Source organism: Lichenostomus cassidix, chromosome 4 (assembly GCF_008360975.1).
Source record: "Lichenostomus cassidix isolate B80296 chromosome 4, HeHo_3.0, whole genome shotgun sequence".
Classification (NCBI taxonomy): domain Eukaryota; kingdom Metazoa; phylum Chordata; class Aves; order Passeriformes; family Meliphagidae; genus Lichenostomus; species Lichenostomus cassidix.
In genome coordinates, this window is record NC_139484.1 from 40,698,061 (window position 1) to 40,719,988 (window position 21,928).

The 21,928-nt window shown below is 36.4% G+C and overlaps 1 protein-coding gene across 5 annotated transcripts in view; it reads right to left on the minus strand.

Moving 5' to 3' along the window:
- FAT1 (FAT atypical cadherin 1) overlaps positions 1-21,928 on the minus strand; it is a 104,906-nt gene that overhangs the window by 55,323 nt on the left and 27,655 nt on the right. For all 5 annotated transcript variants that reach the window (XM_085058820.1, XM_085058822.1, XM_085058821.1 and 2 more), the window contains exon 3: positions 12,556-12,870. In XM_085058820.1, the coding sequence (XP_084914946.1) occupies positions 12,556-12,870 (315 nt within the window). The remainder of the gene's footprint in view (positions 1-12,555; positions 12,871-21,928) is intronic.

The window sequence follows — 21,928 nt, forward strand, 5'->3', positions numbered from 1 at the left end:
ATGGAAAGCACTACAAAATTTTTTATCACTAACTTCAACAGATACAAGACATAAACTAAATATAAGGGAGGCCATATATGGTCATGAGGTTTTTGTCCTCTGTGTTAAATGCAAACAATAACCAAGCAGGTTTCTCTCAATCAATCAATTATCATTTAAACTGTCATCAGCCATGATTACTGCAATTTAGCTCTCGTTCCCCCACTTGAACCCCAAAACCAACAAGTTACCAGTGAATGCTTAAGGGTTGAGTTTCTTTATTTTTTAACATATTATTGTACGTTAAGATCTGTTTATAAGATCTTAACATGTAAATCAGTCTAAGATTTGAAGGAAGCATGGATTTTAAATGTACATGTGTCTGTAATGGTAATCATGTTAACTACTGCATAACACAACCCAAAAGCACAGGAAAATTACAGCAACTATTTTGTAAGTGGAAGACCAATTATGTCTCTTCAAGTGATGAAGATACTGTGTTACCTCAAGGTAGGGTTTCCACTAATCTTCCTCATTTAAGGAATAGTGTATTTTATCCAATTCGAGACAGAGGAATATATCTTTCTTTTGTATGACAGACTAAGAATTTCGCTGGAATCAGCAGTTTCCTCCTCACAGAAATACTAGGTGTTATCAAGTTATGTCTTAGACATCTCTCATAATACAGTGAGCATCAAGTCTCACTGAAAGATCTCTTATGACATAGTTTTAAACTCCTGCCAGTATCTCAGCACTTTCCAAAATATGAACAAAATGACTGATAACACAATAATCCCTGATTATTTCATCACTGACACACAAAAATTACAATTTTTTTTTCAGTCTTCTTTCAACTGATTTCAAGTTAACTATATTTTACACCTAAATTACTGTACAATCAATGACCATCAGAAAAGGCTCACATTTCCTTTCTAAAGATGTTTAGATAAGCTTTCTGGCAAGACTGTAGCCAAATCTTTTCTATGTAAGCCAAAAAAAGGCTTCACAATCAAAACAAATGAACAGGTTAATAAAAACAGGTCAATAAAAATTAATAGCAGAGGGATTGAAGAAATTACTTCAGCTTTGCAGCTGACAAAAAATAAACTCCATGTCTTCCTAGCCATGTAATGAATGATGATGACTATAAGCTACAAAGTGTAATATATCAGCATTGTAATATATCACCACGAAGGCAGACTTCTGAGTTAAAAAAGAAACAAGATAGTGCTAACAAGCTATCATACTGGAGCAAGCATATCATAAAGGAACTGAACTTTGGTTTACATAGTCTTAAAGATAATTCCTTAGCAATTGCACTTGCTTTTCATTCCTAAACTCTACCTTGTTCTAAGCACCTTGATAACTCTCATTGAAACCAGCAACAGAATTGTTGCCAGTAATTTTCTAATGCTGAAATATGATTGTAAATATACAGTCCCAAAAGAAACTAGGAATATAATTTACAAGCACCTTAAATGGCTGCAAATGCCTCTTCTGTTCAAGTACAACACTTATAAGCAATCATTACTGTTCTTTCAATAAAGGCTGCAAAAATGATACCACTTCTCAAGAAAAACTGAGAACCCGGGTTCCTCTTTCAATTATCTTGGCCATACTCCTTTAGTTCTGCTGTTGCTGCTTGTTCTCGCTAACCTCTTGAATGGTACCTTTTTTTTTTTTTTTTTTGGCTATGCAGTTGTTTAGGTAGAACAAAGATTCATTCTGCCTAGCAGAGCTCGCAGCCTGTGCCTAGCAGACTTTTCTGGGTAGTCTGAAGGCACTTTTGGGGCTAAAGGACTTATTTTCCACTTCATATATAAACTTTCTGATCAGGGTAATTACAAAAATTAGTTACAATACCCTAGCTTTAGAAACACTGATAAGGAGACCTACTGCAGTACACTCTGATGAAATCACTATTCCCCTTTTGTTACATATAGCATGATGGTACTCAGCTAGTACAGTCTTTCACAGTTTTGGTGACTTTTCCCCTTCAATTCCCAAATGCAGCAGTTCAAGCAAAAGCCAACAGGACACTCGCACAGTGTACAGACAGCTAAGTAAACTCCAGACTGAAAAGTCTGAAACACATTAAGAACTACACACTATTTGCTCTTCAGATCAGCTTTTCTTTTTACTTAGGTACTTCCTTATTCCTCTTTCAGATACTGGTGCATATGCTCTGGATTTCATGCACAAAAAACACTGTCGGCACATTTATCCCATATGAATATGTCTTGCTCTTTGAATGGTACTATATGAAAAGTCAAGCAATAATTGAGATCTCAGTCCTACCCATCATGACTGCATCAAACAAGGGATAACACCCTGTCCATAAGGGCATATTTGTGCAGCACATTTATTGAAGTACAGTAATATCACAGAATATGCTGAGCTGGAAGCAACACACAAGGACCATCAAGTCCAGCTCACTGTTTATTATCGTGTTGCTTTGTTACCAGGACAGACTGTAAACTTTGTATATAAGATCAAAAGGTAGATTGCTTCATACTATGGCTAATATTTCCTACCACCAGGCACCATGTTTATCTGTAACCAGGCAATTTAACTACTCAATCCTACTACTATAAAGTATCAGTGCAAGGTGCACATCTGAAGTTGAGTCACTTACCTGAATTATTTTTACAGCATCCTGGAATTTGCTGAACAAAATACTCATTAATCATATTTGTGATTTCAGCATGAAGCAAAGACAAGCAACTCACCAAAGATTATTTATGTACAGCATAAGGAAGAAAAAATAATTTACATAAACAGGTAAGCCATCCAACCCAACAAACACAGTAGAGCTTCAATTTCCAGTACATTTCAAATGAAGTGTAAAATCAGTGTTTAGTGATCATATAATTGTAGAAAATTCCACAAAGGTATCTAACTAAAAGTAAACCATGCAGTTTTGTATACTCTAATTAGTCACTGACTACATTATTTTTAGTCTGGATTTACTAAGACAGTGGTACTAACTTCTTCTGCAGTAATTCTTTTAGTAGCAAAATTATTTGAGAAATAACAAAAAGAGCTATATTAATAACAACAAACCCAAAACAGACTTAAATAGCTACATTAAAAAAAAAAAAAAACTATGCCTATGATCCTGCATTCTGAGTGCTTGAAAGCATTTAGGCTAAGTCCAGCTTCACTGTCATTCATGTTCTTTTGGCAGTTTCTGTCATACAAAAGATAAAACACAGAATTGTAAGTCAAAGCAGTATAAGATAAAATCACAAAAAATGGTATTTAATAAATAATAACAAAAAGCTAGAATAATTTTGAATGAAATAATTAACAACAAAACCTACGTATGGTTATTTTAAGGAAATTAGTAAGTGACGATACATTTGCTCTAGAATGAACTTTGATCTTACGATCAACAGAAGACTATAAATATTTGTTACCTCTTTGCTTACTTTATGGAAATATTCTTGCCTTCAAAAGCCACACCAATTCAAAGCTCAAATGCTTTCAGTAATTAACTCACCTGATGCCCATCACTCACTTCTTCCATCTTGTTTTGAGATATACCATCTTCAATAACTAAGTACCAAATTATTACCATTAAATCACACATCCTCTTAAAAGATCATTTCAAACCTGACATAATCTTACTTTATAGTGCTCTGAACTCCCTACACATTTAAACCCTAAAATGATAACTTCTAAATGAGAATGTGGAGATTTATACAATGCTGCTGCCTCTTCCCCTTTTTTTCTTTTGTTTTTGTGTTATTTCCTACACTTACAATATAGAATGTACTAGAATAAGTGCACCTCAGTCTTACTTACTGATTTAAAGGGAACAGCTTTTCTAACTCAACCATATACATAAAGAACTTTAGGCAGTGGTCATAACAGAGATGATCTTGTCTTCTGTCTTGTCTTGGCTCTCTGAGCAACACTGAGGACCAATTTTATAGCTCACTTCTAGTTAGCTCTTGAACTGTGATTCCACTGTGAATTTTTCAGATAGAAAAATTGTATTACTTCACATAGAACTACATTTTTTTTCTGGGATTGATCTTCTCTTTTCATTGATTAAAAAAAAAAATCAAACCAAGCTAGATGTGAATCAGGGCATTAAGCCTGAGAAATATTCTCTTATTAGGGAATTAATCAATACTAATGTTACACTGTTGTTATATATGCAACTTAAAGTTGCATTACTCAGAGATCCTACCAAGGAAAGACTCATATCTCTGAAAGCATGTGTGAAGGTGGGACTTTCAAAGTGGCTCATAACAGTATCTGATCACTGTCTCTTCCTCGGCTTGAATTATAATTTTGCATATTATATACTCGTGCTCAAAAGCACATATGATATAGGGAGAGTCTGGCTCCACTACCATTTCAAATGCACCCTCAGCAAGTCTGCATATGACACAAAGCTGAGCGGTGCAGATGACACCACAGAAGGACTGGATGCCATCCAGAGGGTCCTGGGCAAACTTGAGAGGTAGGCTCATGAGAACTTAATGAAGTTCAGCAAGTCAAAGTGAAAGGTGCACCTGGGTCAGGGCAGTCCCAGATATGAGTCCAGACTGGGAGACAAACTCTTTGAGAGCAGCCCTGCAGGGAAGGACTTGGGAGTTCTTGTGGATGAAAAGCTGGACATGACCCTAAAATGTGCACTTGCTGGCAAAAGGCCAACCACATCCTGAGCTGCACCAAAAGCAGCGTGGCCAGCAGGTTGAGGGAAGGGATTCTGCCCCTCTACTCTGGTGAAACCCCACCTGGAGTGCTGCATCCAGCTCTGGGATTGGTCCTCAGCACAAGAAACACAAGGACATGTTAGAGCAGGTCCAGAGGAGGGCTACAAAAAGGACCAGAGAGATGAAGCATCTCTCATATGAAGACAGACTGTGTTTAGATTGTTTGGCATGGAGAAGAGAATGCTCTGGGAAAACCTTATAGCAGACTTCCGGTACCTAAAGGGGGCTTCTAAAAAAGGAGAGCCACTTTTCACATGGGCAAACAGTGATGGGACAAGGGAGTGTAGTTTTAACCTGAATGAAGAAAGATTTATATTAGATGTTAGGAAGAAATTCTTTACTCAGAGGGTGGTGAAGCATTGGAACATGTTGCCCAGAGAAACTGCGGATGCCCTATTCCTGGAAGTATTTAAAACTGCACTGAATGGGTCTCTGAGCAATCTGATCTAGTGGGTGATGTTCCTGCCCATGGCAGGAGGGGGTGGAACCAGATGAGCTTTAAAATCTCTTCCAACCCAAGCCTTTCTGGTTTCATGACTGATGCATCAGAACATGGGAAAATTGAATGAGAACTTCACTTCTTCACTTTCTTTTATTCTTGGTTTACAGCATAGATCATTCAGAGCATGACCTGAAGTTTTTATGTAGTTCCAGACACAAATAAAAGGAAAGGACTGCTGAGCTTCCCATTTGTTTTCTCAAAATTTCTTTTTTTCCAAAGAGATGCAAGAGAACAAATAAACCAAATAAAATAAGCCCCAACATCACCACCTAACATTTAAAAGCAGTGCTCTCTACCTAAATACTACCAAGTAATTTTTAAAATAGCTGCCTCTATTACAGGAAAATGTCTGTATTTTCAAACGCTAAGTCTCTACATATTGTAGCATGAGTGGATATGAAGATATTGTAAGAAATTTCAGATATTAGCTTGTTTTCCCAGTTACAAAGAAGACCAGTAGTCTAATAGCACTTCAAGTTCTTTTAAAAAAGGGAAATCAAAGTAGCTTTTTGCAGAATTAAACTCTTTTTACCAACATTTGGGCTAACTCTGCTCACATATTCAGTAAAGGTAAAGAAAAAAACTGTTCTAGAGACAGCATAATCAAATACTTTATCTGCATGTCACTGGTAAACACTTGGGGACATGGAGCCCCTTTGAGCTGTGTGACATAAGTGAACAGCAATTGAGCCTGGCATTGCTTATCAGCTACAGAAGTCACAAGAAAAAATGCAGCATTTTGATCTTTGTTTTATTTTAAATCACATAAGCGTGCAATATACTAACATGGGTTTTATTCAAGTTCCAAAATATTACATCAGTTGGGATTAAAACCCACAAGTAGTTAAACAACAAAGATTTCCTTTGTTAAAATGAAGCCAATATTACTCTGTGGTCACTGGCCCTTCATTTCCTCACTAAGTAATTCTCCAGTGTTATCGGAAACCCGTGGAAGTTGTTTGCAGCTGTACCCATTTCCCGTTTCACTTCAGTCACCGAACCAGACACATACACACACACACTGCTTTAAGGTCACTGGGTAAAATGCACAGGATCCAGTCATGTTCCGAAAGGGGCATTTACTCAAAGCTTCTGCTGGAATTCCCTATCTAATATCCTTACCTAAAAGGACTAACTCCTACACCATAGGATTATTAATTTCTTTAAAGGTATGTCCATAACATTCTCATATTAATACCAAAGCACTTCATATATAAATTAATATATCTTTAAAACACTCGCAAGTAATTAGGTATGCAATTATTTCTATTTTACACCTACAAAAGCTAAGTATGAGAAAATTAACAACTCGAAATTAATTTTGGCATTCTCCTGTCCAGGTTGTGAACCCAAGTCTAGTTTTCAGAAGTATGCACTACTTTCATGCCAAGTTTCATTAAAAGCATAGAAAGCTATACTTTGGCGATCAGCATTTCTGCAAATCTGACTCAAAACTGTTATATGGAGCAATATCAAGTATCTCTCTTCCTCATTCACTATTATTGTTTTAAGTTTCTGAGGTAAGGCATGACATCTTGAGAAAGCATATTTTGCTACCCGGCCCTGATTCCCTCCCGAAGCCAAATCTGATTGGTACAATAAATGTACAAGAAGTCCTGGGGAAGTGGAAAGAAGCACACCAATGGGGCAAAAGATCAGAAATTGCTTCTAGCCTGAATAAATGGTCAGGTTAATATGAAAAGAGTATAAGGGCCCTATATGAATACCTGGTTAGGGTTCCATTTTCTTGCTTAGTAATACTAAGGAGAGCTGGAAGTCCTTTCACTATGCAAATGCATTTTGCCACTCTAGTGTGCACAGTGCCACTTACAATGCACTAAAACCTTCTTTCAGACACCTTAACCCAGCAGTCTTTGAGATATTAAACACACAAAGCCTGTAACACTGAGTAGCAGCCATATTTAAAAAACATGGCATGGCAAAACTGTTTTATCCATATGGAAACTGATGCAGAGTCTCAGGGAATTCAGTGGGCTTTTTTTTTTTTTTTTGTTTAGCGAGAGTTCAGTCTAATGGCTCCAGTTCTACAGCAATTAAGGATGTTCTCCCTAGCTCTTCCGTTGCCGTGCTTTAGGTATGACTTGCTGAGTTGTTATTATTAGTCAGTTAAAGGTTAATACCTTTCTTCTAACTTCACAGATGTTTTGCCATCCCACAATTTAAAAAGTAAAGCTAGAAGAAAAGTACACAATAGGAAACAATGACAGGAAGCGAATTTAGCTGACAATGTCATTCTGGGTAACTGTAAGTATACATTTTAAATTGGGGAGCTAATATGCAAACGACCCTTACAATTTTTACTGGGTGCAATAAAAGCTCATATTTAATGCATGTCCTACTCTGCTCAGACAGAAAGAAATTACATGGTTTGTCGGAACCTTTTAGTAAAATGAATGCAATAACTCTCTTGAATATGCTCTAGCAGATCCATTTCTAAATCCAAATAGATTAGAAATTATAAAATTGTAATTTATCAGCTCATAAATGTATACATACACAATGGTATTATCAGCTATTACTAGTACATACCATATTAACTACCTGTTCAACTTTCTCTAAGAAAGTAATCCTGCTATCAACTGTCATGCTTCCAACCCTCCTCAAATGAAAAAAAGCAAATTAAGATATTGCACTGTGAAAGGCACAAAGATGAGAAAAATATAAATTTGTCTACTCGATGGTGCTCATGTAAAATAGAAACATTCAGTAGTTTATTTCAAATATTAAAATAATCAATTGTATTTTGTAAATACAACCATGGAGTTTGCATCAGTGATATGTAAAACTTTCCAGTCCTACAATTATCTGAATAGCACACAAGCAAATAAACCACTCCTGCAAGAAACAGAAATAGTACTAGAATACTACTATATGTATCATATGTACTACATGTGCTTATATATACACTGTACATTGTGAGCTCCAAGGCACAAATCCCAGAACTTGTTTACTGTTATAATCCTTTGCTTTACATGAGTGTTGCTGAATGTGCAAACCTTTTCTGAACCTCAGTGCAACAGCTCCAGTGTTAAATGTGGAAATTAACCACAGAGTCCCAAGATGTGTGTTCAGAACAGCTATCAAATCATGCAACTTCAACTCCTTCCACCTAAACACATTAACACCAGTCGAAACTCTTCCGCTTTGTCAATTACTTCTTGCAAAACAGTTTGTAATTAAATACAGAAGTTGAGCAGATACAAAGCAGTTACCATAATTTACATGTTTATCTACAGTTGCATTCAGACCAAGCATGAAAGCTGTGGAATTAAGTTTTGTTCTAATTCTTTCTGACAACTAATATTATGATAACTATTTTTATTCTACCTGGACAGCTCATATATACAGCACTTTTTTTTTCATTACATGAAAACTCCAAAGCTAAATAAAATGCTATTTCATTTGCTTTAATGAAAGGCCAAGTGTACGTGAAAAGACTACAAAATGTCCTGTAATGTACTGTGCTATATATCCTGCTTCAAGTGAAACAGCATGCAAAGAAAAACTTAGCAGTGTTTCATTATTTTATAATTATTTAAAATATAAAAGATGTTTTCAGGTGTCAGTGAACACTTATTGAAGGGGATACTTGGAAACTGACTGTTGTAAGAAGCATGCAGAGACTACTTCAGTCAGTAGCATTTTTGAGAAACAGATCCGTCAGTCAATAGTTCTTATCATGAAAAGAAATCTCTTCCTTTTGTGAAAGATGAACTATATCCTGCAAAAGTCCATGTCAGTCATTTTCTAAAAATTCAGGATTATTGCATGAAGACACAGACATCTTAGCTTGGAGTCCACGAAACTCTAGAAATGCATTAGCTACATCAGGAGAATAGAATACAGTGTTTCACTAGACACGTTACCTGTAGGTTGTTGCTATTTATAATCTCTATTACTACTATGCTTGGGACTTCTAGCCATGGACCACAATACCATAGCATTATATTTTATAAAGAGAAAGAAAATGGATCCCTGACCTGGAGAAGAGATAACACATTACCACCTGAAATGTATTTTCAACACTTAACACATATTTTAAGGAATCCCAGCACCATCTTTTACTTGACTTGAACTGAATGCCATTACAGTCCTCTGCTCTGGGGATGCACAGAGGCACATGCTTAACTCATACTGTCACTTTCAAAGTTACAATGGGATAAAGTTAAAAAGCCTTGACCCATAGTCTGTCTCCCCTATGGCTGGAAGGGAAACCTGAGGCCCTGTGAAGGTTTCTCTTCCTCGGACAAATACCTTATGGTGTGATAACTTCACAATGAACAACAAGGATAATGTTGCCACACAAGCAAACAAGACAAGACTTGATCCCTTCAATTCTAGTCAAATGTTCTCTTCAGCTGAGCCCTATTTTAATTAATCAGGGCAGATAAAATACACTGCATTGTAACTAGAACAATGTCTTTTAAAGTGTTTTTTCAACTCCTCAACATGCCAATTCTGTTGAAAATGCTTTCACATCAAATAAGATCTATTCAGATTAAATGTATTTGATATCTAACAGCCAGGAGACTTGGGAAGTTGTGAACCTGATAACCTCAATCAAAACTTGATCACTACGTTAGTGCCCACTGCAGATTAGCAGTTTCAAACTGATCTTGTGCAGGATAGGCAGAGTGGCCCATCAGAGCACATGAAATTCAGGGTGTTATTTAATGAAAAGACAGCATACATGAGTTAGTTTTTTAACATCCATTGAACTTACCTGAGTGCACTCTGGGAACAAGCTTCCCTTCTCTCCTCTGCTCACCTTTCCCCTTTCCCTCCTCACTATGTTTAAGATGTCTGTCTAGAAGCTTGTCTATCCAGCAGTACAAGTCTAATAGTAATAGACACCAGTGAAGGGTGGTAAGAATGGTGCATGATAGATGAGTACCTAAGCCTTCAACTACATTGGGGGAGAAAATAATCTTCTTCTGCTGAATGTAAATCAGAGGGGGATTTCTTTTGTTCTCCATGACTGTGTTCTGAAATAGAATGTTTTAATTACTTCCAGTTGCCCTTTTGCTTTTTTTTTCTTTAACACCAAGCTGAGAAGGACTGTGGATCACACTGCTTGCTTGTACTGTATGCATGCTTCAATAAAGGCAGGTGAGAAACTCTCTTGATGGAAAACCTTTATTACTTTTCTATTAGGTGTTCCTTATCACTTCACCATCTAGTGTGTTGATCTCCCTGAAGGTCCCTTTCTAACATAAATGAGATCACAGTAAGCTACTGACATGGAAAACTGCAAACTCTAGCCAAAGACAAGTCACAATCTCCTAGTGCCCTAATTCTTCTACCCATTAAATAGCAATAAAGACATTTCTTTATCTCAAAACTTCAGCAAGGGAGGTACAGAAGTGTCTTTTTTTCAAAGCACAGTTTGGAAAATGCCACATGATGATACAGGGGGCAGAAAGGAGTAGGAAAAAAAACAGAAGAAAGAGGAAATGACCTGCAGGAATATTAAGGAAACAGCGAACAAAAATAACTGACTAATTATACAGTAATGACAAAATGAATGGAAGAAGAATTTATGATCCCTTGCAATTTGAACACTGCAGTCACTCAGTTCTTTCCACCCAACTCACAGGCAATTTTATTCCTATTTTTATCAACACTATATTGAGACAACAAGAAATATATATGAGGCAGGCAAAAGTATTTTTCAAAATCAGAGAGGGCAGAGAAGTAGATAAAAAAACAGATTTTTTTTTTCATTTTCCATCATGTAAAATGAGATGAAACAGAGACACAGAGAAAACAAACAGAAATAAAGTACTCAAAGACTTTGCATTCACTTTAAAAGATTGGTTGAATTTTTCCTGTTTTATTTGTCAGGCTGCCTTTTCTCTAAAACCAACATTTTGTAAATACAGTATTTAGATGCAGGCTTTAACTACACTAAACATCTTCTGGTGCTATAGCTATCTCATATGTCCCTCTTGGCAGTGTCTTCACAAACAGATGGAGCATATGCTGACAAAGAAGTTATTGTCAAAAATAACCCAAATAACATACCTGTGTTTGCACTCAGAGCTTTGCTGACACATCAATTACAATTGATAAAGAACACAAGCCTTTCATACCCTGAGTTGAAATAACTACAAAAAAAAACTTAAGGCCATAGTGTCAACCCAGCTTTCAAAACATATTTTTTCACTCCATTTTTGCTTCTTTAAGTCCCCTGAAATTGCTTCCATGAATGAGCAAGAGCTAAATTAATAAGGCTTCTATTTCTCCCTTGTACTTACTGGGTTTCTAATACATTGAAGTCGCTCACTACACCTCAGCAGGACCTCTAGTCTAAAAATCTCTGAATTGCAAGAAAAAAAAATCTAGCTGAGAGAACCAGAAGCATCTCTCATAATTTTTACTGTGAAATAATACCTAAACACCACATACAAAAAAGCTAAGATGGGCAGAACCCAGCAAAATATTATTGAAATAAAACCAAGCTCTTCTTTAGGAAGAATCTGTGGGAAAAACATCCAGTATATATTTTATTTTCTCTACATTCAGAAGCAAGGGATGGTAGGCAGCCCTTATAATGTTTTCAAAATTACTGGGTAGCTTCAGTTAAGACTGATTATTTTGTTTCTCACCTCTCTGTCCTACATGCCTTTCAATATCCACAGTTCAGTTACTAAAAGGCTACTTGGTTCTTGCCTTTCTACTCCCCTGTTAAAACCTCAGTGTTTTTTCCTGAAGCTTTCCAAACAACCAGTGAACTTTCGTCACATAACAACCATACCTGAAAATTATCCTCCAGATTATGTATTTCTGGCAGCAGCAATAGTTAATTACAAAGAAGGTCTCTTTTGACTGTGGGACAAGTAGGTATGCAAGTAATAAATTGCTTATTTTGCTTAGACTATCACCATTACCTCCCACCCCGCATGCCCCCCCACCAAATAATTTTTTTAAAAGCCTGAGAAAAAAAACTATGCATGAAACTTTGAGGATTGCTAAAAACAGGTTTGATGAAACTAAGATAAAATATGGGGTTTCACTGTATACTTAACTGCACTATAAAAATGCATGGATGTTGACCAGTCTAGAGTGGAGCCACTCAGCAGTAAGCGTTCACAAAATGCGCAGGATGTGGATGTCAAGTACTTTGAACCAAGTGCTTCACTCTCAAATCCTCTTCTACATGTTTGTAAAACTACTATTGACACAGCCCAAGATACCAGGTTAACTCCAGCTATTGTGAAAGCATGTTTTCAATGTTAAACCAAAGATTTTGGGTTCACCTGGTTTGTGCATTTATGGAAATATATTAATTTATTCATACATAAAACACTGTATCGCACTTACCAGATTTGGGGTTTATTGCGAAGAACCCCTGTGGATTTCCACTTGTAATTTTATAGGTTAATTTTTCACTTGAGCTAGAATCTGGATCAAATGCCTCAATCTGAATGACAGAAACATCTTTAGGTGAGTTTTCCATGACTTCTGGGTAATAAACTGGTTCTGTGGTCTGAGGAGCATTATCATTAACATCCCCAACTTCTATGTAGATTTCAATGAAAGATGATAAGGGCACAACGCCTTGGTCTGTTGCATAAACAGTCAGCCAGTAATGTGAAGTAGTCTCACGATCCAGGTGATCTGCAGTCTCAATAATACCTGTTTAATAGGAAGAAGGATAAATAGCAAATGCTCAATAAGTATGCACAAATGTGTAAAAACACAGTAAGCAACAAGTTTAAATAAATTAATAAATCAAAATGAACACAAATTCAAAATAACCAATATTGATTCTACCACATGTCTTAATATACACACACAAATATATTAAGGGTAACCTGAAGTCACAAAAAATAAAATTACTCTAACAGTTTTCAGCAATTATGCATCACATAATAAAACATTTTACTACTTGATTTCCTTTCCAACATATTTTGAAATACATCAGACCAGTTATAGCACTATTCATAAAATCTGTTTTGCCTAAAAGATTAAATTAAATGTGTAATTCACAATCTTCTGGAACCTGAATGACCCTCTTTAGTCATTAAAGTAAATTTTATAACATGTTAAACTATCTGGTTTAGATGCCTAACTCTTGAGCTCTTTACTATTATTCACATTAATAAGCAACTACTTAAATGTGAAACATTTTTATCTGTGTGCCCACATGAATTATTTGACTGAACTTTCTTAATGCGTTGATTTATGTTCACTCAGAAATGTCACAGAAAAGAGAAGTATAACAGAGCTAACCTTTGCAGCATTAGGACTAACCAATGGCTGCCATTACCCTGGAAACAGAAGGCAGCAAAAAAGGAGCAAAAATCTGCCCAATCTTACATGCATAAAATAAATTACCAAGTAAGGAACAACTATACAATTCACAAACTTAAAAAGCCGTCTGCTGAGCCTACAGATTGTCTAAGCCAGAACTGACTAAAGAACTTACCCACTGTGAAAAAATACAACTTTATTTTTATAAGCAGCTTACTCTACAGGTACAGCCATACTATGCACGTGTCAAAAGGGCATATGATGTGGTGTAACTCGTGTGATGGGGGATGAATATTAAATAGATTCACAGAGCCATGGCACAATAAATCTTTACACTTTCCTTTTCCTGATCCAGTCACTCCTAGGTGTCTGATTTGAGATATTTTCTAACTAGAACTTAAAATCAACCTGATACACGTCAGAATGAGGAACAGAGCAAGCCCTTGCAACCATTTAAGTGGAAATTTCGAAGGGCTTTGTCACAGCTCTTACTACTTCTTATACACTCACACACCAGGCCTGAACGGGACTGGAGCCAAGATGAGTCAAAATGTCACCATGACAGCGAGGTCTGGACTCTGGAGAAAGCCACATAATGTGACTGTGCATGGCGTGGCACTTCTACTGAGCTCATTTACTTCATACAGACACATACATATGTACATGCATTAACATATTCACACCATCAGTAAAACAGGGACCTCAGTAAAACTATGCTACTGTTTTCACAGGAGTTTTTCAGAAAAGGAATTAACTCTAGGTATTGTGTCCTTCACACACTACAGACACATTTTTTAAACACATCAGACTGACTGAGCAAAATATTAAGGAATTACCTCATTTCTTCATTAATTTCTTTGCCTTGTGGGAAGCTGTATAAAGGTTTAGGTTTCCATGATAGTTTAAAATTTTAAGATGTCAATAAGATCACTTCAGAAGGGCTGGAGGGGATTGAAACTGATGCTTAGACCAGCAAATTCCCATACATAGCATTTCAGGCAACACAGCACTTCAGAACCACCAGCAGATGTCAGTGTGGAAATTGGTTTAATATAGCATCAAGGGCTACAGAACTGGGATAAAAAGGAGGGGCACTGCAATTTCAAAATACATATGAATTACATGCAGTCTATAAAAGTTTTTCTGAAAGTAAACTACCGACCTTATAATTTCCTTTTTTATTTTTTGCAGAACAACATCATCAACAACTAAGTGTTAAGAAATACTGATAATTTCACATTTCCAGTCTCTCTGCCTCAGTATTTATATTTTGTTTGATGGCAGTTTTACTATTAAAACAAAAAAGTAATACTATCCAGTAGTCACTGGATTTGTGCACTGGTTACCTGAATAGTTTCTGCATAAGTTTGCTTTTAAAATTGGACACAGCCTTGAGCACTCAGTTACCCAGATTCTCCTTTTCTAACTCATGGCACACTTTTTGCAAGGACCTACTTCAGCCAGGAGACTTGCTTGAGAGTAAACAAATTTGTTACCTACTGTGGTCTCACTTCTTAATCTAAATGCTGGATGTAGCATACAAGCACTGAAGTCTGAGTTGACTCTAGGTATGCCTTGGAAAACTCTGTAAACTCTTCATGTCCCACCAAAAAGAAGACTGGACTGTATTAATTCCCTTCTAGCAAGGGTTCCAGCAATGCTGCTCTACTGTTTGTGATTTGTGCTGAAAAGAGCAACTGTTTTCATTTCACACGTCCCACTTACTAACCAGTAGCTGCATCACAAGCGGCAGATTAATTTTAAGATAGCCTTGACTGATTTTAAAGAAAGATAAAAAGAGACTTGTGGAAATGGAGCTCACTTCCTGCAATCTGCTCACCTGACATTTACAAATTCTATCTCCCTAGTTATCAAAGCCTACCTCAAGGAAAAAGATGACTGAAGCTATTTTGCTTTTGTAGAGTAACAGTTCTCAAATGTCCACTCCCTTAAGTCACATCCTTCACAAGGGAAGAAGAGTAAAAAAATACCACACCCAAAAAGCAGTATCTCGAAAAGAAATATGTGAAAAGACTTGCAGTATGATACAGCGCACATAGGCAACTTTTGATTAAATTTTAATTTCTAATTAGATCTGCATATATAATGTTATTTCTGTATATTTTACATATACTTTGCAGAGAGTTCAGTAAAAGGTTTAGAATCTGTCTGATCATCTGACCACTGAGTACATCATGTAGCACAGACAGCCCAGTGGGGTACTCTGGTTTTCAAAATGTCTCTGATTTTTCACAGGGCCACTCACACTGCAAGTATGCATTAGTCAAAGTAACAGGAAATCTCATAAATTTTCCATTTCTCTCATGTTTCTCAGCCAACTGATCTTAAATTTTGGGGTGAGAATTTTTTCTTTATGTGGCCTTTATAATTTCAATCTGAAATATACAGCATCCAGGAAAACATTTTGATGATCAGTCAGCTATGCAAAACTGTCTACCTAACTGTTTAACACTAATCAACAGATGAATTCCTGAATGGACCTTTTTTTTTTAAAGGCACAAAGGACACAGTTTAAAATAGATGCAATAGACAGGTATGAGTATTCAAGTTGGAAAACGTGTATTTGTGGATGCCACACCCCTGGAAGTGTACAAGGCCACTTGGATAGGTCTTTAAACAACCTGGCCTAGTGAAAGGTGTCCCTGCCCATGGGCAGGGAGTTGGAACTAGATTATCTTTCAGGTTCTTTCCAACTCAAACCATTCTACAATTCCATGACTACTAGAGACAAGGCCTCACAGGTAAATGTACAACTTTGACAATATCAAAAATGAAGACTTTAAATAATATTCCTCCATCATTAAAGCTATGCAAAATGGAACAGGAAGATAGGGAACAAAAATTTCCCTTCAGCCTTGACACACTGAGGGGTATGGAGGAGAGGCCACCACACCTAATTCTCCTCATTGCTCGAAGCTGCAGGCAATAGCAAGGGAAGGGACAACTGTTCTATTAATATGACTCAGCTTTCTCCCTGGCGTTTCAACCCAGCAATAAAATGGAACAGATACTAAGCCAGCACACATCTAGGGGTGGGGTGAGGCTCTGACAATCAAAACTTGAATTTCTTCTGGTTCTGCATCAGCGTTTGTGTCACAAAACACAATCAAAACTAAAAACACATATATATATTAAGTACTTCCGTTTTTTTCTCCACCCCTTCAACAACCTCACCTTACATCAGTAATTACAAAACACCGTCCTATTGTCAATACTCTAGTTGAAATTGCTCCTGCTTAAATCAGGAAGGATTTAGTTTAACACTAAATCTCTCCTGATTTTGCCTATGAGAGCACTCATAGCTTCATCTCAAATTTCTATGCAATAATAGTGAATAAAAGTGTGTGAAAACTTCAGCAGTCTACTATACCTTCTAAGGAGCACAAGATCAAAGAATTTAACTGATTACCTTTTTTTAAACAAAGATAGTAATCATTCTTCTACCAAATCACAGGACTAGAACCAGTCATTAAAGTACCATTGGTCCATGTGTCAATTTCTGCTTCTGCAAATGTTGACTACAGTGGCCTATTTTACATATTAGGTCAGCATACGACTGTATGCTGCCTGAAAGCCAGCTCTCAGCACTCGTGGAGTTGATAAATTCTAGTTCCAGTGGCTCTAAAGACAATAGAGAGAAAACTGATAGGAACTCCTATATCAAACAGAAATAATAAAAGAATCCAGTAAGAGTTAATTTGTTTTACTCTTGCAATCATCTAGATCCATTAACCATCAGTAATAAGTTGATCAAATCATCAGTTTCAACAGTTGTTTTGTCTCCTAGAAAGTATTTTTACTTGTTTCTTGAAGTGGTGCAAGGCACATTTAAGGAATACACCTTAACTGCCTTTCTTGTAACTTCACTGCTGTAAAAGCTCCATCTCTGCTCTAATTCTTCGCCCATTCACAGAAAATCTTTAATCAGTAGGTTTCCCTTCCATTCTCTATGCTAAGGCACTGAGCTAATTTTGACTTTTACAAACCATTTGCTTTTTATGTAGCAAGACAAATAGAGAAATCTGCTGAAGTATCTTTCCCATGTACGGTAATCCCAAAGACTTGCAAACATTATTATTTAACACATACGGTGAATTGAGGATTTCAAAAACATTCTTCACCTGACTGGCTGTGCCATCTTGAAGCCTTTCAGGTGGTCAGGATAAAAAGAAATTCAAATTCAGAGGGGAGTACAAAAGAGCTCTAATGAAATGTTTCTCAGTCATCTGCAAGAGGACATCAGAACTGATTTTACAATACTCCTATGTCTGAAATTTTAGACTAGATTTTGTTCCCACTTGATGCAATAGGATTTTTCTATCAATTTCTTTAAAGGAAGGCAAAAGTCCTAAGTGACTACTGTACAATAGAATTTGGACAGAATTTAATGTGGAGGAACAGAATGGTTTGTGAACATAGCAATATATAGAAAAAGTCAGAATATTAACCCCACTCTCAACAAGAACCAACACTTCCTCCAATTTAAATCTCACAACGCAAATCACTGCAATCAAAGTCACTCTTAAAAACAAAAATAAGCACAAAAATCCACCTCAAATCTGATAGTCTTACATATGCCAAGTATATCTAATTAACAAATGCTCAAACTATAATACTCCCAATTCCCAGGGATGATCCTCCTTAAGTGTGCTTATCCATGAGAACTCTAATTAACAATATTAATGATTCTGTAATGGAAATTAAAACCTGCAATCATTTATCAGCAAAGCATGAAAATGCAGTTTAGCAGAATTTGCCCCAGGAATGACATTTGAAACAAACTAAGAGAAATCCCTGGCCTGGAACATGATGCTTGAAATCTGATTACAAACTCAATTAATCTAACTTCTAATAAGTTGGGCAAATCAAAAAGCTTCTCCAGCTGCTTTAAAACCTATTTGGGGGGCCAGGGGGAAAGCAATATTTTATGAATTGCATGAACAAAAGTTTTGATCAAATATGACCTTCAACGAACAACCAATTCAAACCAAAGTTTTAAAAGCCAGTTGATTAAGCCTGTTATAAACCCAGAGGCATGCAGTCCCTCAATGGCACTTGACCACCAGCACACCAACCCAGACTGCAACTGTCCTGAATTCTAAACAAACAGCAAGTCACTGCAGGGTAAATTACCACTAAGGCCTGCACACTCTTTTGAATTACAGATAAAATTGCTCAGCACATACTGCACTTTACTACATCAATCTCTGCTACCTTTAGATAGGCAACATGTATTTTCCAGAAGTTATTATCTGAACAAGGGTCCAAAAGGACCCCAGCTACCCGAAGTTTACTGGCCAGTTTTTCTGGGGAAATTTCTGCTTTACGTTTTGTGAAACTTTGCTTAAGTTGTTAAAACAAAGAGTCACATCAGCCTCATTTATTAGTGGTTTGGTTAACCTCCTAAGTAAAGTCTTATTTAATATAATACCATCACACTTTGTCTCCTAATGCCATACAATTCAGAACAAACAATTTTCAGGTTGTTACTAAAATCTCCACAATTGCCCAGCCAGAATAGGCCAGAAAAACAAAGGCATTTTATAAAGCTAGAATTTTCCACTTAACTTTTGATTTTTTGCCCAGCTCATCTTATTTAAAAAAGCATCTATTCTAACTAATACTTTGTCTCTTAGTGCAAGTTAATCGCAGTGCAGTTCTTCAAATCTATCCAAATCAAACACAGATGAACACAAATTACTTCCTATTCATCTCTTTCTAAATGCTCTATTTTTCCCAGATTTTCATCTTACATTATTACCTACCATGATATGATAAGCATTTTCCTGAGCTGTATAAATACAGATGCTATAGCAGAGAAGACAGCATTAAAAAACCCAAAAAACAAACACACCCCCTCCCTAAAAACCCCCACCCACAAGAAACCAGGAAAGAGCATCTGCCATAGGAAAAGATGCAGTGCTTGTCTGCTTCTCAGCAGTCCCCAGAGGCCTTAAAGAAGAACACATCCATACTCTTTTGTCCTCCTTTTCCCCTTGAGTAACTTCTAGAGGCACAGTCAAATCAGGACAGTTGGCAAGTGCAACCCTGCGTGCTCCTGTGTGTTACACATGGGGGTTTTCTTGTTTGTTTGTTTTCCTCCACTTTATGATCGTTGTCAGAAATGCTAAGAAGAAGGAAGGTGACTTGAAAAAAAAAGTGTATTTATTAATAGCTATGGGATCCACCCACACAAGATAAAACAGACCACAGCAGACTAGAGCACACTATTTACAAGTACTACACCCATCTGTAATACTCAGTAAAAACCGTGGTTCTATTACTAATTGTGGCCAGTGTCATAGCTCAGATTCTTTCCACTTTTACAGCAATTAAAAAAAAAAAACAAACCTCTCTATCTGTTTTTCTGTTAACTTCTTAACTTCCTTCTGATAACTTCTGGCCACCACTATAATCTGACACTGGGGAAATGCCTTGAAGCAACAGTCACGACCCTACATACCATAAAGAGTTTTATAATTTGAAGGTTTTCAAACATGTAACCTATTGAACTCCGAAAAAAAAATTATTCTTTCCCCGAGGCCACTGCGCTACTGTAACTCAGGACTCTACCAAGCACCAGTGTTTAAGGGACAACTAAACCTTAAGCCTATCACGCTTCCAAAACAGCATCCAGTGTTAATGTCAACAAAATTTAATAGTATTTGATCACTCAAGTGTAATTAATAACCACTTGGTAAAACCAAAACAAAGACAGCACAATATCACAGCAGCCTTTATTTTACACAAAATAACTATCCTCAAGCACTGAAAATTTTACAAATGTCCTGCCATAGGAATAACAAACTATTCACTACTTAAAACATCAGCTGAAAAGACTGAAATCTCCATCCTGGTAACTCCATGAAACAATCTCCTTTTAAAAAAGGACAGGAATGAGATTCCTCTTGCAAAAGTGAAATGTCAGCTCATCCACTCTATAAACACGGCAGAATGCCAAGAGAGGCACTGCACTCTAACTCTTGAAATATTAAAGACCTGTGGCAAGCAGTGTGAACTTTTTAAAAGTATATACAATCTCTTTTTTCAAGAAAAGTAATATTTTTGACAAATAAGCTGAGCTGGAAAAGTTCCTTACTTTTATCGCATGTGCACTTTGAACAGATAGCATTACGCGATTACACCTCTACGGAACAAAGTGCAAAAGCCACCCAGAGAAATATGATTTGCTCTTCAGCTCCATTGCAATTTAAAGCTTATCACTGACAATGCCAGCTACTCGTATCAGACTTCTTCCATCTGAAGATTCACACAGACTAAACTGTACTGTTTCAGAGTACAAATAATCCTTGCTTGCAGCCCTGAAGGAGGGCAAAAAGTTTTAGCAACTATTGCTTGCCTTTGAATCACACATGAACAAGAGAAGTTCACCGCTTTTCATTCTCTCTTCTCCAGAAGCATTAATTGGGCAAAGACAGAAAGACTGTAACCTGGCAACAAACCATCGATACTGAATTTTCCATACCTCAAAGAATTTGGGTAACTTGTCAGCAAACGTGTCTGAATAATACAAATGTGCAAAACTGATAATTTGGTCTAGTTTGACATAGTTTACTTTTTCTTTTTCACCAGAAATTCTTCTGTTTTGCCTAAGCTGAAATGCAAATTAACATATTCTGATATATTTTTAAATAATTTGTTGCTTTACCTTTTACAGTCATCCTGGTTAATTGCATTTTCATGTTAGGGGGAAAAAAAACAACCAAGCAACCAACAATTTTCACATGTACCCCAAGAGTCTTTAGATAATATCTTTAGATAAAGACTTATTTAGATAATAAGTCTTTAGTCTAACATACATCATCAACCTATAAATTCCTTATAATAGCTACAACTTGTGCCATACATTTTACAGCTTTTACATATTTATTTATTTAAATACTCAGTAGGTCATTATACAGTGGTTTCAATTCACTTTTATATACATATAGCATTTCTTCTTTATCAGAAATAAATTTCTTCTTTATAAGAAAGGCAAGGAAAAAACTTTTAACTTCACAATTTCAGCTTCAGAGAACGCACAGAAAAATTTCTCTCAGGGAAAGCTACCAGAAAGTACTTAAAATAAGCTGAAAGTATCATATTGGAACTACAAGTCTTTTGTCTGCATCCGTGAAGGCAGATTCCGGAAAATTTAATTAAATTTTATTTATAGCTCTTTAACATAGAAAGCTATACACATTTCAAGTCATGTTTTGTGTACGATCGGCTGAGAAATCATGCTTAGCTAGAACTGTTAAATGGAAAGCAACTCTTGTTGCTGTTTCAAGGACAAACTGCTCATTTTCTATCAAATCAAGGCCTGGAAAGTTTCGAGTAAAGCTTTTTTAAAAACTTTTTTTAAACAGCTTTTTTTGAAGCTTTTTAAAACAGAAGCAGCTATTGCAAGTTCTGGGAG